Source organism: Sardina pilchardus, chromosome 6 (genome assembly GCF_963854185.1).
Source record: "Sardina pilchardus chromosome 6, fSarPil1.1, whole genome shotgun sequence".
Classification (NCBI taxonomy): domain Eukaryota; kingdom Metazoa; phylum Chordata; class Actinopteri; order Clupeiformes; family Clupeidae; genus Sardina; species Sardina pilchardus.
The window spans coordinates 26,375,759-26,393,258 of record NC_084999.1 but is presented as its reverse complement, the minus strand read 5'-3'; the positions used below and the strand labels follow the sequence as shown (position 1 = coordinate 26,393,258).

At 45.9% G+C, this 17,500-nt stretch overlaps 1 protein-coding gene across 1 annotated transcript in view; it reads right to left on the bottom strand.

Annotated features, from left to right (window-relative positions):
* grik2 (glutamate receptor, ionotropic, kainate 2) overlaps positions 1-17,500 on the bottom strand; it is a 219,965-nt gene that overhangs the window by 30,050 nt on the left and 172,415 nt on the right. Inside the window, exons 12-14 of the mRNA XM_062539225.1 lie at positions 16,259-16,482; positions 9,264-9,382; positions 6,007-6,224 (exon numbers count right to left, since the gene is read on the bottom strand). Of these exons, the coding sequence (XP_062395209.1) occupies positions 6,007-6,224; positions 9,264-9,382; positions 16,259-16,482 (561 nt within the window). The remainder of the gene's footprint in view (positions 1-6,006; positions 6,225-9,263; positions 9,383-16,258; positions 16,483-17,500) is intronic.

Genomic DNA, 17,500 nt, shown 5'->3' with positions numbered 1-17,500 from the left:
AGAGTGACACATAGATGGATGTAGAGAGATGATGACCACTGATTTAATTTAATGCTAAAAAACCTCCACAACCGAATTCAAAAAAGTGATGACGCCAGTATCACAGTGGTTAGGCATAAGGGCATAAAAGAGAGAGAGAGAGAGAGAGAGCAGGAAAGGGAAAGAAATGAAGAGAGAGATGGAGAGAAATAGAGAAAGGGAAAGAGGGAGAGAGAGAGAGAGAGAGAGAGAGAGAGAGAGAGAGAGAGAGAGAGAGAGAGAGAATTCGATGGCTCCACAAACAGAGGGACAAAAAACGCCTCAAGGGCAGCAGAGTGGAGGTGAGCAAGGGGGTGCTGCGCTCAGCTAAATCCGGCCGCAGATTGTTTTGATGTCGAGAGAGAACAACAGAGAGAGAGAGAGAGAGAAAGAGAGGGAGAGAGAGAGAGAGGGAGATGCAAAGTAAGAAAGTGGTGAAAGGAGAGGGCAGAGTGAGAGCCTAAAAGCGCTGGTGATGGGCGTTCTTGGAAGGAGCCGCCTGCAAACAGAGCTCCAGCTCCACTGTTTGATCACAATGCCTTTTGAAGTGTAGTGAGGGATGCCTGCATACGTGATGGAGCGCCACGCCTCGCCGTGCCTCACCGCGCCTCCAAGCGGGAGAGAGAGGGTGAATGCAGCGAGATCACATACAGGAAGGAGAAAAAGAGGGGCTGGGCTGTTGTCTTCACCTCAGATCCAGAGCTGTGAACCTTTTTCCTTACTGTGTTATGTCCAGTGAAGGCAAGACACAGCTGATTAGAACTGGTCCTTCACAACGTTACTGCGCTACATTACAGTATGTCCAGTGAAGACAAGACACAGCTGATTAGAACTGGTCCTTCACTACGTCACTGCGCTATGTCCAGTGAAGGCAAGAGACTGCTGATTAGAACTGCTCCTTCACAACGTTACTGCGCTATGTCCATCAGTGAAGGCAAGAGACTGCTGATTTGAAATGCTCCTTCACAAAGTTACCGCACTATGTCCAGTTAAAGACAAAAAAAGCTAAACTATGTTCCTTTCCAGCATTACAGTGCTACTGTATGTCCAGTGAAGGCCAAAGAGAGGAACAGTGCTTGTAGCACAAGACTGCTTGTGAAACTCCTCCCAGGTCATGACTGATGAACTCTACTCTTTGTGATCGCTTTGTTGATACGGCTGGTTCACACAGTCCAGGCTGTGATCTGCAGCAGCAGTGTTTGTGAGCTCCGGCTAGGCTGTAAGTGACTATTTTCTACTTTTCGAGGCTCAGGAGCACACAGCGCTGTTTTAACACAGCGTCTGAAGGTTGAACGTAGTTCACGACTCGCCGATTAAAGAGAAATTCCTCAAAAATAATGGACTGTCAGCCCTAATTCACAAAGTCCCTGTGCAAAAACAGCAATGTGAGAAGTCATGAGGACCCTTAAATCAAACCCAACTCCAAAAACAAATGGAAAGTGTTGTTTTGAATGCAGATGCAGTATCACTGAAAATATACTGTCTCTGTCATCAGAGAATATTTATTGAGCACCAACTAGCCGAAGCAACCCTCTCAGTGCCAACTTGAAATTGAATGTAATGTTTTATTGTACAAATAAACTAGCTCCTGTCTACACAGACGTATACTAATGCATTTTGAAAACTGTACAAAGACACTTTCTCTGTGGGCAAAATATTTTCTGTTATTCAATTTGTCCCTAGATGTCAAATGTTTATCTATTTATTCTCTTTTGCGGAAGACTTAGTAAAAGTTGGTCCCTGGAGTTTGAAGAAGAGGATTTACAAGAATACACTTTTAGTTAGAAACTTCTAGTGTGACTTAGGAGTACACTTAGTAGTAAGACAAAATGTTTTGTGAAACTGGGCCCAAATTGCTGCAAAGCCCCCTGCTTGTGCTGAACAATCACGTCTTGCCTCATCAGAAAAGATGGTGCAGCTAGTGTGGATTAATGGCTGTGTGTGTGTGTGTGTGTGTGTGTGTGTGTGTGTGTGTGTGTGTGTGCGCGCGCGCGTTGTCTAAATGGGTCTGTATTTATGTGTGTGTGTGTGTGTGTGTGTGTGTGTGTGTGTGTGTGTGTGTGTGTGTGAAAGCATGATTTTGGAGCATGAATATGCATACATCAGTAACCATCTAGTCCATTAAAACCCATCATATTTCATGACATCAGAAAATGTGCAGTGGTCTCCACATTTTTTCCAGAGCTGTATATGTATACAGTGTATACAGTGCCTATAGAAAGTCATCATACCCTTTTGAAATAGTTACTTTTTTTGTCTTACAGCCTGAAATCAAAACCCATTTTTAAAAAAATCTTTTCCAGTTTTATTTACAAATTTAGCTGTACAACATCAACATAATTTAAAAAAAGTCAACAGTTCTGAAAATTAATAAAAAATTAAAAACTAGAATAACAGGGTTGGAAAAGTCATCATACCCCTGTCTTAATACTTTGTAAAGCTTCCTTTTGCTTTCATTACAGCCATCAATCTGTTTGGATATGTCTCTATTATAGCTTTGCACATCTAGATAGGGGAATATTTGCCCAATTTTCTGTGCAGAAATGTTAAAATGTAGTCAATTTATGTAGGGAATGGCGATGGACTGCTCTCTTCAAGTCAATCCACAGATTTTCTATAGGATTTAAGTCAGGGCTCTTACTTTGCCACTCAAGGATATTCACCATCCTATCCTTAAGCCACTGATTTGTTCTTTTGGCAGTATGTTTAGAATTATTGTCGTGTTGGAAGGCGAATGACCTCCCCATCCTCAGCTGTCTAGGAGAGGGACGCAGGTTTTCCTCAAGAATTTGGGTGTACTTGGCAGCATCCATTTTCCCTTCTGTCCTGACCAATTGCCCAGTCCCTGCTGAAGAGAAACATCCCCAAAACATAATGTTGCCCCCACCATGCTTCACAGTAGGTATGGTGTGTTTTGGGTGTGTTTGGGTGTGTATACTGTGTTTGGTTAGCGCCTGGAGCTCAGTCCAAAAACGTCAATCGTAGTCTCCAAAAAGTTCGATCTTTGTCTCATCTGACCATAAAAGCTTTTTCCTCATGGTAGCAGAGTATATCAGATGTGTTTTTGCACTGAACTCCAAGTGCAATGTTTGGTGAAAACCAACAAAGTACACCACCCAAAACACACCATATCTAGTGTGAAGCATGGTGGGGGCAACATTATGTTGTGGGTATGTTTCTCTTCAGCTGGGACTGGGCAATTGGTCTGGATAGAAGGGAAAATGGATGCTGCCAAGTACACCCACATTCTTAAGGAAAACCTGTGTCCCTCTCCTAGACAACTGAAGATGGGCAGGTCATTCGCCTTCCAACACGACAATGATCCTAAACATACTGCCAAAAGAACAAAGCAGTGGCTTAAGGATAGGATGGTGAATATCCTTGAGTGGCAAAGTCAGAGCCCTGACTTAAATCCTATAGAAAATCCGTGGATTGGCTTGAAGAGAGCAGTCCATCGCCATTCCCTACAGAATTTGACTAAATTTTAACATTTCTGCACGGAAAATTGGGCAAATATTCCCCTATCTAGGTGTGCAAAGCTATAATAGAGACATATCCAAACAGATTGATGGCTGTAATGAAAGCAAAAGGAAGCTTTACAAATTATTAAGACAGGGGTATGATGACTTTTCCAACCCTGTTATTCTAGTTTTTAATTTTTTATTAATTTTCAGAACTGTTGACTTCTTTTTCATTATGTTGATGTTGTGCAGATAAATTTGTAAATACAACTGGAACAAGATTTTTTAAAAATGGGTTTTGATTTCAGGCTGTAAGACAAAAAAAAGTAACTATTTCAAAAGGGTATGATGACTTTCTATAGGCACTGTATATATATATATATATATATATATTCTGACCCAGTAACCATTTAGCATCTGTCCATTACAACTCATCATATTTCATTTACATCCTAAAGCCCCTCCAGTCTCTCATATAGTGGAGGCTCAGTAGAGGCTCTTCCTCTGTCTCTCTTTCTCTCTCTGTCTCTCTCTCTCATGCCTGGATTTGCTCCTGCTCAAATCATTATTCCAGAGACAGCACTGATGGTTCTTTGAGCCGCAGCGAAACAACTCTGAGCTCCAAGACCAGAGGCCATCTTTCCTGGAACGGCGGCAGCAGCAGCGGCGGCGGCAGTGTTGGTTGCTGTACCATTCAGGTCCAGAACCCTCTAGGTGCTCCTCAGCTCTCTCTCTCTCTCTCTCTCTCTCTCTCTCTCTCTCTCTCTCTCTCTCTCTCTCTCTCTCTCTCTCTCTCTCTCTCTCTCTCTCTCTCTCTCTCTCTCTCTCCCTGTGTTTCTCTCTCTCTCTCTCTCTCTCCCTTTCTGGCTCACTCCAGCTTGGTGAGGACCTCTTAATGAGATGTAATTTTATTTGGCAGTAAGAGATACGACGTGGTTTGTGGTCATTTAATAATTCAGTGTTATTGTAAAGAGAGCCCATGGGGTCCACTGTTGTGGTAATGTTCAAGACAAGAAAAGAAGAGGAATACTTCAGTGGAGGAAACGGGGGAAAGAAGGGCTTTTAGAATGCATCTGAGAATTATTCCATGTTAGCATTTACATAATTTACTTCTGTTATGCATGTATTATTTATTCTATTTTGTAGAGCAAATTGGAGTCAATAATTACATTGACTGCACGGGACTTCCATCTACTGAGTTGCTGAAAGCCTGAAAGCTGTTGAGATTGAGAAGTCCTCATTGACTGACAGCACATCGACAGAGCCTCATTCACAATCAATACTTGATGTTTATGGTCAGTCTGACGACCAACCATTCAATCACGAACATCAGCTTCGCCAACAGACTTTAAGATGGCTAGATGATGCTCAAGAGGATGAAAGAGAGGAGAGATAATGCTATTCCACGAGGAGTGTGTAGGCTGTGTCTATATTCTCTTTGAGCCATTTAATACTGTCAATAGTAATTGCCACTTCATGCATAATCTGTAGATCTCAGGCTTGACAAGATACTACATCATTTCGCTTACTTACAGACTCTGACATTTGCTGACAGACTCCTAAGATATTTTAATGCTGAGAAAAAGAAAAAAACATTCGGATGTGTCTTGTGTGTTTTGCTATCTTTCAGTAAACTTCCGGTGACATTTTACACAAACTGATTAAATATAAAACACATAACAGACAGATCATCCTGATTATTTTTGTCTGTTTTGAAAAGGATGTGTCAGTTCTGTGAGCTAATCCCAAATTAAACAAACAAACAATCATTATTCCCAGTTTGCCATTTTGGTGATAGAGGAAGAGGAAAACAAATAGAGAACAGGAGTTAAGTCCACAAAATGTACAGTGCTAGGCATCTGTAAAAAGACAGATTTCATGACAGTGTGGCAGACAGAGGCGGCCCTAGCGCCTGGACCCGCCTCACGCTCGACTGGTCAGTCTCAGCCTCACATGGACCTCAGCGCTCTGACAGACGCAGCGGGACAAAGATCCAGACGAAGGAGGAGATACTGTATGTTCTGTGTGTTCAGGGAAACGACCGGTGGTTTTAACAAGAGCATCTCACACGCGCCGAGTCATACCATGAATAAGCACCGAGGGGATTACACAACCCGAGTTTAGCTGTTAGCAGACGTAGCGCCAAAGCCATGGCTAGACGGCTAGGATTATATCCCCCTTATACTGTCCGCCCATTATCGCCAGCAGGGAGGAAACTCTAACATGCTTCTGCATTTTGTTAGGCCATGCAATCAAACTCTTATTTTCAACTGAAATGCTACAGTGTAAGTTCTGAAGTGACAGGTTATGGTAAACCCATTCACTCTTACAGCACAGAGCGTTTCACAGTGTTATGGGTGAACATGACTCCCATAGATATTTTGTCATCTTTGTAGATTCCCACGGATTATATTGTAACCATTTGCAAACTGTATATATACAGTATGGTGAAAGCACTTATCGATAACACACAGCATAACAAACTGGACCTAGAGGGACAGCTTTTGTCTGGTCATTCACCGCTCACCTTAAAGAAAGCCATGGTGGCGCCGTCCTCGATCACGCCGTACTCGATCTTGGTCTGCTTGGCCAGGTCGTCGGCAGAGTCGATGGGCGACTCCATGCGTTCCACGGTGAGGAAGGCGGCCAGGTTGGCCGTGTAGGACGAGATGATGATGAGGGTGAAGAACCACCAGATGCCGCCTACGATCCTGGTGGAAAGGGCTTTGGGCATGAGCTCTGAGCCTGGTGAAGGGGGGTAGAGTAGAGTAGAGAGCCAGGTCAGAAGGTGCTGTCCCCTCCCCCCCCCCAGCCTTGGGACGGACAGGCACTAGAGGGGGTGCGGGTCAGCACCAGAGGCTCAGGGGGCTCTGCAGAGGGGCTTGGCGGGGGACCGCAGTGTGGGCCTGGCTCTGCAGGCGTGGACCAGAACCAAGCCTAGAGGGTTTCTCAACCTAACTGACTGGGCTCTGGGGTCACATGCATCTCACCACTAGATGGGTCAAATCAAAGGTTCAAACATATGCATACTGTACACGGGTCAAAAGGAGGCCCGTCAGATCATCTGGTAGAAATGACCTCTCGCCATCTCACTGGAGCTACTGAGAACAACCTACCTGGCTGGTTTACTAGCTCACTGATTGTTTATTTTTCTTTACATTTTGTTCTGTCTGCTTGCAATTCCATGCAGGATAAATGAGCGGATGTGTGCAGGGGAGGGGTGAGGGGAGGTGGTGGTGGCGGTGGGCATAACCAGGGCTACAGGAGATATAGGCAATAAGGCTGCAGCTCTCCACAGGCAATCACAAGCCATTCTGGAAGCCGTGGTCTCGCACATTCCATCTACAGTACAGCTACTGAGTCTACGGACTGTGGGAAAGATATCCACCCCCCCTTTTTTTTATTTCCCATTTTCAGAGCAAAATAAGGAAAGCATTCACCCCTCTCAGAGCTATTTTTCGATCTGGGGGTCTCGGATGGCCTTTGTCTAACTTTCTCACAGTCCATTCAGTGACCTGTCAGTCAAGGAGCAAGTTTGGACATGACAGTCATTTCCTTCTGGAGTCTCGTGTCCCAGTGCGCCGTGGAAGATGAGAGACAGAGAACATGTCTTTTTTTCTTTCCTTTCCCCCCCCCCTCGTCTGCCACCATCTGCCTCTCTGTCTGTATGTGTCTCTCTTTCTACTTCCTTGAACTCTCATCCTCTCCTTCTAGCTGCCTTCTCTTTCTGTCCTTGCCAGCCAGCCACAGAGCAAGAGGACATTCACCAACCACAGAGCCATTACCCATAATCCCTTGGAGCCTGCAGTACCTCAGTACAGAAATATAACAGTCTGCAAAGAATAAGATATATTATGAATAAATATAAAATGTTTAAATAATAATAATAATAGTAATAATAATAATAATAATAATAATAGCAGATAAACAGAAATAAATTCAGTATGTATAACAGATATAGAAGGGCAGACCACACAAAAAATATAAACCATAAACACACACACACAAATAAACATGATCATAACATAACAAACAAATATAAGCAAACACATAAATGAACAAACATGAAACCAGGCAAAACCAACAAACATAAAAACATAAAGCAACAACATTGTTGTGTCCACCAGCTAAGAAGCCTTACCGCCCACTGGTGCTAGAGTGCCCAGTGTGGTTTTTGACCGCTCTGCGGCAAACGGGCAGGAATCGATACAAAAGCTGGTTGGGGCTGACTGTCATGTACCCAAGGTAACGTCATGTCCAAACAACACATCCCACCGTTTCCTGGGGGCGGGGCAAGCCACGGGCAGGGGAGCCTCTCTACATTGTAGTCGCCATGGTGATGGCATGCACAGACAGGCCTAGGGGCGCAGCTCCCATATCCTGCTCCACATGTTCCTCTGCCTGCTGCCACAACGTCTCCGTTTGCTTCAGAAAGACTCTCTGACACACTGCACATGATGCTGCACTGACACATTGAACACGGACCCTATAGGGAACCTACTGGTGGCTCATACGGCATGGAACTGTGAACCAGACTCTTTAAAAAAAACACCTACGGTGAATATATACGTACATTACATATTACTTATCGATAACAACAAACAATTCTTCTGAAATGTTTTGGCACCGAAGAAGCACGATACGAATAGTCTTTTAAAATAAATAGTACTTTGGAATTAAATGATTTGACAAATAAATATTCACAACAATAACAACACACAACTCAGAAATGAACTTCCTAAAGCTGTGATCTTAAAAATAGTTACTGTGTGTTTACCATTACAAATATTTCACCAAACACAAAGCAGTGACTCCCATTTGTTTGACCTTTGTAACTTAACTGTTTTTGCATGCAACTGTGCCTCTTGGCATCAACTCAACTGACAGACGGGACTACGGGTTTATGCAAAAAACGTTGAACTAATGCTTTTGAGGGGTAGCAAAGTACATCTGCTATCAGATCTACTTCGTGACAGATGCAGCTCAAATCCAGACCATACTCATGCTCCTAAGCCAGTGCACTGCGAGCCATCAGTAAGTCCTCAGTATGCTGCGTTGGCAAGAGGGCCACAGTAAACAGATCTAAGTGGGGGTTTAGAGGTGCAGCAACAAACAGTGTCGTAAAAACATGCAGGTCATCAAGTCTTGAATGAAATCATTCCTTTTTCATCTCAGATGATGCTCGGGTCAATTGGACTTTCGGTGTCATGTGATGGCATAAAAGAGGTAGAGAAGTTGTGGCAGCACAAAGAGTTTTAGGCACAAGGAAATCCCGAAAGTGCACGGGAGGTTTTAGGGGTGCGGTGCAGGCTAAGAGAGAGAGAGCCCACTGTGACTGTCTCTATGCTTGTCATCTGCTCTCTATAGTATGACAGGGGGGTCAGGGGGGTTAGGGGGTTGGGGTTGGGCACTTACCAGACGGACTCAGCAGAGCAGGAAGGGGAGAGATGGGGGAGGGGGGGGGGGTAGAGGCGTGGGGATTGTGATATGTGTGAGAGAGAGGGTGGGTTGGCATGCGGAGAAATTTGGAGGCCTTTTTCCGGGCCCACCAATCCACATTCACCAAAATCCACAGCCCAACACACCCAAACTCCTCTCAAGCCAACCACACTCAAATATCCATACTCATACTCAACTGCACCCATGAGTTTGGCAACCAATCCTGCCTCTAGCTACATGCACAGAGGCACCCATGCATCAACGTGGGCCTGGTTAGGACAAGAGGGTCACCCCCAGCAAAGAGTGGAACGTGTACTTTAAGAAGTGGCAGGCAGGGGCGTCTACCTTGCTGCATGAGAGCTCCAACTCCGAACCAGAAACTATTTAGCAGCGTGAAATTATTCTCCACCACGTCTGAGTCCGGATTGCACGGGTGCGGGTTATACCACTCGTAGGGGCTAAACCTGTGGCAGCCAACAAAGAAAGACACACACGCACACATTTACATTCAGCATTCATTGATTACAAAACAAACATTAACGTTACAGGAGGAGATACAGGAGGCACATTTGACCTGGAGGACAACACAGGGAGAGAGAAAGGTAGGTTGATCAATAGTTCATGAACAGTTGAGTGTGAAAACAGCATATACATCACATGTAGCATGTAGCACTGGTACGGAAGCGTACCTATGTTCCACAGGTCCTATGTTCCCCATTTTGCATGGGGCCGGGGAACATAGGATCCTTTTTTTAAAAAAAGGGTTCCTATGTTCCCCGCTTTTCCCAAATACATGTATTGTGACCAGGGAACATAGGACCGTTTGGGGGGGAAAACGGGGAACATAGGACCTGGGGAACATAGGGATGACCCCATTGGTACCTTTAGCATACATTATATTATTTCAACTACAGTGAGGAAGGATACCATGAATGTTAAATGGGCAAGAGGTAATAAAAGTAGTTGCTAATGGAGTTTTGGTTCCAACAAATCTCAAGTTCATCTGTGCCATCGCTCTGACAAATGGAGTCAAACACTTGTTTCAGCCCACGCACCCATTTCCACTCTCCACTGCCGAGACGCCGAGGGCTGGAATGCTTGCCGGCATAGTCGGATCAAAGGCAAACGGCTGGCTAATTCAATCGATGGAATCTGAATAACTTCACTGTCACTTCAGACAAACACGCGCACACACACACTTATAAAAAAAAAATCTAATAATCCTGATAATCTCAAGCGCTGATTAAAATTCCTGCGGATCAAACAGGGCCTGAGTGCTGTCGCTGTCTCCACCCCCTCCTTTCTCTCCTCTTCTCTTCTCCTCTCTTCTCTTCTTTGCTCCCCTCCTCTCCTCTCCTCTCTTCTCTTCTCACACCCCGGCACCGCGCAGGGCAAAGAGATTTCCTATTTATTCATGTTAAACAAAAGTGACATTACATTAGTAAGGGTTGATTGGGCTACAATTAAGTCTCGTGACCTGATCTTGATTGTGCTGCCGTGGTGTGATAAGGGGGATATCATGGGCACACGTCTCCAGAGGCCGGGTCCCGGGGGTGGGGGGGGGGGGGGGGGTGGGGGAAGAGACGAGGCTGCCTTCGCCCGGCTGTGAGCTTCATATTGGCGGGCTACGCCGCACCAGAGGAAGGTCACCTCATTGACAGAGGTGAAGTTAATGAATGCAGGCTCGTTGACACCCGTTTAGTGTCCTACAAACAGATGTATAGGCACACATTATTTTTTTTTATTTTTTCAATTGCTAGTTCAAATAGACATAATGAGCAAACAAGTGTTTAATCCTTATTACAGGTGATAATTAATGTTATTTCAAATATCGCAGCGCAGCGTGACTGGAATGCTAGCATATGATTAGCCGCTCAAAAAGTCTCAGTTCATTTTCTTTTTCCTTTTTTCCCCCTTGGTCTTATTCCTCTTTTCCTTTTCATACGCTGCTATTATTCGTTGCTCAAGGACCTCTCACACATGGCCCCGGATTGTGTGTTTTAAAAAAGGATCCTCGGGCTTAAATCAATCTGTCCAGCTCAGTCAATTTGTGACAGATTTTGCCCCGCTTGTCAATTTGCAATGCCAAATTGAGTTCAGCTGAACTGTGGCCTTGCCAAGATGTATGCACAGAGCGCCCTGGATCCTTTTTGTTTTTTTTTTTATTCAGGGTGAGGAGAGAGGGGAGAGAGTGTGTGTGTGTGTGTGTGTGTGTGTGTGTGTGTGTGTGTGTGTGTGTGTGTGTGTGTGTGTGTGTGTGTGTGTGTGTGTGTGTGTGTGTGAGTGTGTGTGTCTCTGTGTGTGTGTGTGTGTGTCTCTGTGTGTGTGTGTGTGAGCGTGCATGTGTGTGTGTGTGCGTGTGTGTGTGTGTGTGTGTGTGTGTGTGTGTGTGTGTGTGTGTGTGTGTGTGTGTGTGCGTGTGTGTATGTGTGTGTGTGTGTGTGTGTGTGTGTGTGTTTGAGAGGGGTGGGAGGGTTGTTTCTCTCCCATCTGTGTGTTCCTGTCTGCTCGTGTACTGCAAAGCCAATTACCGCACACAGAGAACACGGGCGACAGGGAGCTTGTCATCTGTGCGCTGCCTTGGGTGAGCTCCGTGAGGACCGGAGAGAGGATGGACACACACACACACACACACGCACACACACATCCTCAGCACCCATTCGGCCCCTTCTCATTCCCCCCCTCCCCCCTCCCTCCCTCCCTCACTCGCCCCATTGTAAAGTCGGTTTAACCTGCTTCTCTAGGAAGTGGCTGTGGCCCGTTAGCTGTCAGTTTGATCCAATTACACTGACCTTACGTTATCTGAGGTCATCGGCAGCACAGCGGGTGGGGGCTGGGTGGTGGTCGGGCGGTGGTGGTGGAGGGGGTGGTGGTGGTGGGGGGGGGGTGGTGGTGGTGTGGGCAAGGTCAGTGTGAGGAAGATAAGCACAAGCACAGGAGGCAAACTCTGCCTGAAGGATGGACGGATAAGATCACGCCTTAAAAAAAAGACAAACAAAACAATAGACTTTCTTCTCTAATCGAATGCAACGAGCTAGAGGCGTCTGTCCTCTGAAAAGTCCAGAGATGGCGTACCCTGATAAGGGGGCCAGTGTCGCGCAAGAGGGAGCGGCGGCGAATCCTAACGACCGCTCCGAGCTCAGTCTCAGGCTGACGGCGTGTTTGCTGCAGCAGCGCACGACTGACGTCTTAGTTTGGGGATTTACAGAAGGGCATCTTTCATTCTCTTCTCACAGCCTCCCACTCATCTTGGAGAGTTTGATGAATGCATGAGTGAGTGTGGTAGGCCACCAATAACACTCCAGTTGGCCATATTTTAACGCTTCTTGGGCACTAATCGGGGCTTGGGCTACACGACACCAACCTTGCCTCGGACTCGGAGGCGAGATCGCAACACGTGATTGGCACGATGCATTCACAACACACCACAAGACTGGCACAACGAATCCACATACCGTCTTCTTTGTCGCGGCAGGGGTGGAATCGGGTGGTATATGTGTAGACAAACTAACCCTATGCATTTCTGGATTGGAGGACTTTTGGAGCACTGTGTCTCCTCTGGTCTCTGGCTAAAATAAAATAGTAACGTGTCTTGTATGAACTTCAAAACAAACAAACCCATAACATAATAATAATGCTAATAATACATTTTATTTATTATGCACTTTACATCAGTGATCTCAAGGTGCATAAATAAAAGGTATTATGTATTGTTAATGTATTAACATTACATGCATTAACATTACATTAACCAAAAAGTAATTTCTTCATCTACAGTATCAACTGTTCCCACCCCAGACGAGCGTTCTGACGCTGCGCTAAGGCAAAAGGCTTGATCTCAGTTTAGCGGCTGCATCTGCACGTCCCATGCGGCCTGCGCGTGAGTAAGCGCTTGGGCCGCTGAAGGCTGAGCGCTGGCTTCTAAGTATTCTGGGCCCTGCCAAGGTGGCCCCTGTCTCCTGCAGACGTGTTAATCACCCGCTGAATACCTCACTTAATGTGCGCTCGCCCTCGCCTCGCCGTGCTGAATCATCTCAAGTCCTGCCCATTAAGCAGCACATTCAAACTGCACATGAAAGTGATGCAGGAGAGAGAGAGAGAGAGAGAGAGAGAGAGAGAGAGAGAGAGGAGCTTGTGGAGGCCTCTAAGATGCCATTAGTCATCTCATCTGCGTTGGCACTCTCTGCCTTTTTCTCTCTCTCTCCCTCCCTCTCTCTCCCTCTCTGTCTCTCTCTCTCTCCCTCTCTCTCCCTCTCTCTCCCTCTCTCTCTCTCCCTCTCTCTCTCCTCCATTGTTCTGTGAGGCTGGAGAACACTTTAGGACACAGAGATGTGAGCGAGCCAGACGTGACAGCATCAGCAACTTGGCGTGAATGGGACGGCCACCCTCACAGCCTTGCTCACTTAAATCACTTTCCCTAGTACACCAACGCGAGATGATCTAAGCAGGGCCTGCCATCACGTTTCCCTACGCCAACGCGAGATGATCTAAGCAGTGCCCGCCATCACTTTTGCATTTGACCTGGAAATGCTGGCACACACTCCTCAGATGGTGAGGGAAATGGGGCATGTCTCTGATTCAGTGTGACTGCCATTCAAACTATGAGCATAGATCCAACCTGTCAATCAACACCAACATTTTCCATGGATTAGAAATATAAATAAATACAAAAAACAGTATATCTATAGCATTTTCTTTTTTATGTTTTCTTTGAAGAGAGATGAAGAGAGAGCTGCTGTTTGGCTGGGGAATGTGTTCGGGTGGGGATTTATCTGGGAGAGAGCTGATGTAGGTTTGGGTCTACAGGGCCTTCCTCGGCTGGTTCAGTACCTGCTTGTCTTTACAGACAGGGGAAAAGCAAAGAGGGGGCGTGTTGCAGAGGAGGTAGCGAACCACACCTAACAAACCACCGGAACATAAGCAACAAGAACAAAAACAAGAGCTTGTGATATGCTAAAAGGCATTGTTAAGAAATAGGTCAATATTTGGGTTTTGTTGTATTTGTTTGCATTGCACGAGGAGGGAGAACCAGGAGCCTACGGAAAAACATGGCTCCAGTAGTCCCCATTATGTCACCCTGTGATCTCTCTCTCACACACACATACACACGCACACACACTTTCTTTCTTGCACTCTCTCTTTCTTTCGTTCTGTCACACAAACACACACACACACCAACCCCAAAACACACACCCACACACATAAACATACTCTCATACCCAAACAGAAAAAAAACACTACACACTCACACCCAAAGCTTGCACAGAGAAGTAAACACTCATGCACACATATATATATGTGTACACAAACAGAGAAAGTGCATAAAGAGACATTACATACAGACTTTAAGAAGTTATCTTGTGAGGTTTGTGTGAGTATTCAGTAGTGGCATGCTTGTGAGGGCTTGTGAGTTTCCCTAACACTAGGGGACCTTTTTTATTATTATTTATAAATGTTTACAGTAACACTTACCTAGGTTATTCCTAAAGGGAAATAAAAAAAAATATAGGTGCATATTCTGAACCAACTTAGATGACAGTTGCAGCTTGTTATTCTCGTGTGTGTTCATATCGCCAGTAACATTGAAAAAGAATAAAACACGTGTGTGTTAACCGTAAAACTCCCGGGTCGCGTCTGACAGGAGGCGTGAGTGCAGGTGAGTTTTAGGGTTAACACAAAGCCATTTCTTTCCATTTTCCTTCACCGTGCTTCAAATGAGCCCAATCTGACATCATGGCCTCTGGAACGTAAACAAATTAAAGTCACCGTGTGACTCTGAGATAAAAAAAAAAAAAAAAAAATGAAAACAGGATGCATTCATCAAGAAGATCTTTGCCATCCGAGATATGTACGGTAACCAAGGACACCGTGTGCAGTGTGTAATTGTGCAGTGAGTTACTGTGTTACACGCTGCAGCATTATACACCATAACAGTGGCAATACATTCAAGAGGCTCTGTTGCATTAAAACAGATGTGAGAATGATGAAGTATTTCTCCTGATGACTATTTCTTTGGCCTGCTTCCAGTCTTTGAGAGACTGGGCCATTCTCCCTAAGTGGGGGGAGGGGGATGGGGAGTCTGCTACAGACCTGTGATATCAGGGATCAGTGATAAGTTCCCTGCCTCCGCCCTCCTCCATCTTTTCTAGCTTTGCTCTTACAGAAAGCATGCAACTGCTGCATCTTTCCCCTCACAAAATGTGCATACAGTATTAGCACCATTTCTAATTCTATACAGCCTATATATGTATGCATTAGTATGTACGGAGTGTGTGTGTGATGGCATTTGAAGCGCGGTGAAGGGGAAACAGAAGAGAAAAGACAGTACAAACCGTAGACACTAGGGACAGTGAGGGAGTGAAGGGGTGCTGTTCACACCAAGAAGAAAACAGCGCAGTGACTCCCACTCATTCTCCGACATGGCCACGACACTCTCTCTCTCTCTCTCTCTCTCTCTCTCTCGCTCTCTCTCACACACACACACACACACACGGTCACACTCTCATAGAGAAACATAATGACACACACAAACACACACGCACGCACACACACACATTGTCACACTCTCCTAGACAAACATGACACACACAGACACACACACGTTGTCACACTCTCCTAGACAAACATGACACATACACACACACACACACACACACACACACACACACACACACGCACGCACGCACGCACGCACGCACACACGCACGCACGCACAAGCATTTTGTCTTGAAACGGCCGATTAACCATCTCCGCTTTGAAGGTTTCTTGCTATTGCGTATTCTGTCCTGGCCAGCTAGAGAGTGCTGATGGGCAGTGGCGTGGAAACAAAGCAGAGCATCGCTAAGCACCCCCTCATTCCACACTACAGCACCCCGCCCTAGAGGCAGCACTGCGGTGGGGGGGCCGGGGGGGGCCAGGGAGGCCCTCCGTCAACTGCAGGAGAGCTGGAGCAGACCTCAAGAGCCTGTGGTGTTAGCTCTATCAAAGACGCAAAAAGTGCATTACGGGAAGACTGTGTTGTCTTTTGACTCTAAATCCAAAAACTGATGTGGAAAAATTGATTCCAGTTCAGTACAGGGAGCTACTATGCTCAGGGGTGTTTGAGGTCGATTTGTGTTGGTAAGTAAGAGTTAATGTGGGGAAAAAGTGATCTGTTAGAAATGTGAATGCTGCCAGCATTGTCATTATAATTGCCATTAACACTTCAAATGAGCAGATGCAGAAGTGAGTCACTCTGTTAGCATGTTTTGTTAAGCATTGTTTTCTTGAGTCCTTTTGGAGGTCCTACAGAGAGTATGACTGTGAGCATTGGGTTTCGGGGGTGGGGCTTATGATGTTACCTGGCTATGACAAACAGCACACAACTGACACCCAAGTAAGCCAGCAGAATATACATCCAGATATCGGGAGAGAGGGGGTTGAGGAAGGAGAAGACGCCGGGGTTGGTGCCGTTGGGCTTGCGGTAGAGAATACTTATCCCCAGCGTCATGAAGGGCTTGGAGAAGTCGATGACCTTCTCCCGCACGTAGGTGATGGCCAGGGGAGCGACTGCAAGATCAGCTTTCTGTCAACACAGGAGGCAGAGCAGGGAGAGGGATAGGCCGTAAGTCAGCAAGGCACGGAACATTTAGAGGCAATCAAATTAAGAAAACAGGGCCTTTATACACCACAGAGTCTGTCCTGCAGCACTTAAGGAGAAATTTAAAGCCTGTCCACTCTCCCTTTCCCCCGCTAACTCCATCATCCAACAACCCCCCCCCCCCCTGCCCCCTACCCCAGTCCTAGCTTCATTCTTCATTCTCTCTCTCTCTCATTTTCACTCTCTCTTGCTGTCATTACTCCATCCTTTCTTCTCTAATGAAAATGCTTGATTTTTTGCGGCGACTCTTTCAGTAGTGTTGAATGGACGGTAATGTTTTTAATGACACACGGCTTCTGCACATGTTGAAGGCAGGCGGCAGACGGAGGCGTGGGAGGGTGGGGGCGTTAACGGCAAACCACAGGAATGGAGCGCACACCCCTACACACACACACACACACACACACACACACACACACATGGGCACACACTGACCATCCCCATCCCCACCCCCCACCTCCGGAAGAAGATGGATGAGAATAATGAACACAGATGTCCCGATATGGGGAGACTCAGGATGAGGGAGGTTTATTGGGGGCCTCGGGTCACGGACAGACTGAGAATTATGCATTTCCTTCCTTTTTTTTTCGCCATCAAAGCATTTCCTGTTATAAATAAAGGTGATGGTCAAAAAGTTACACCGTTTTTTTTCTAACATTTTCAAACTTCCCTTTAATATATTTTCTTTTTTTTCCCCTCTCGCAATAACAGAAAATAGACCGGAACATTTCAGTGTGACCTTCTTTACCGAGACCAGGGTTGCAAAGTAGTTTGCTGTTGATAAATGTCCGGCGCAATTTGGACTCCCGACGTTGAACGCTTGCATCAATGTCAACTTGATCATTTTTCAAGGGAATATCCTGCTTGTCCTAGTGAGGCTACCATCTATCACCGGGAGATGGAATGAGTTTCGGGGCTGTCTGGTCCCCACCAACACCATCAC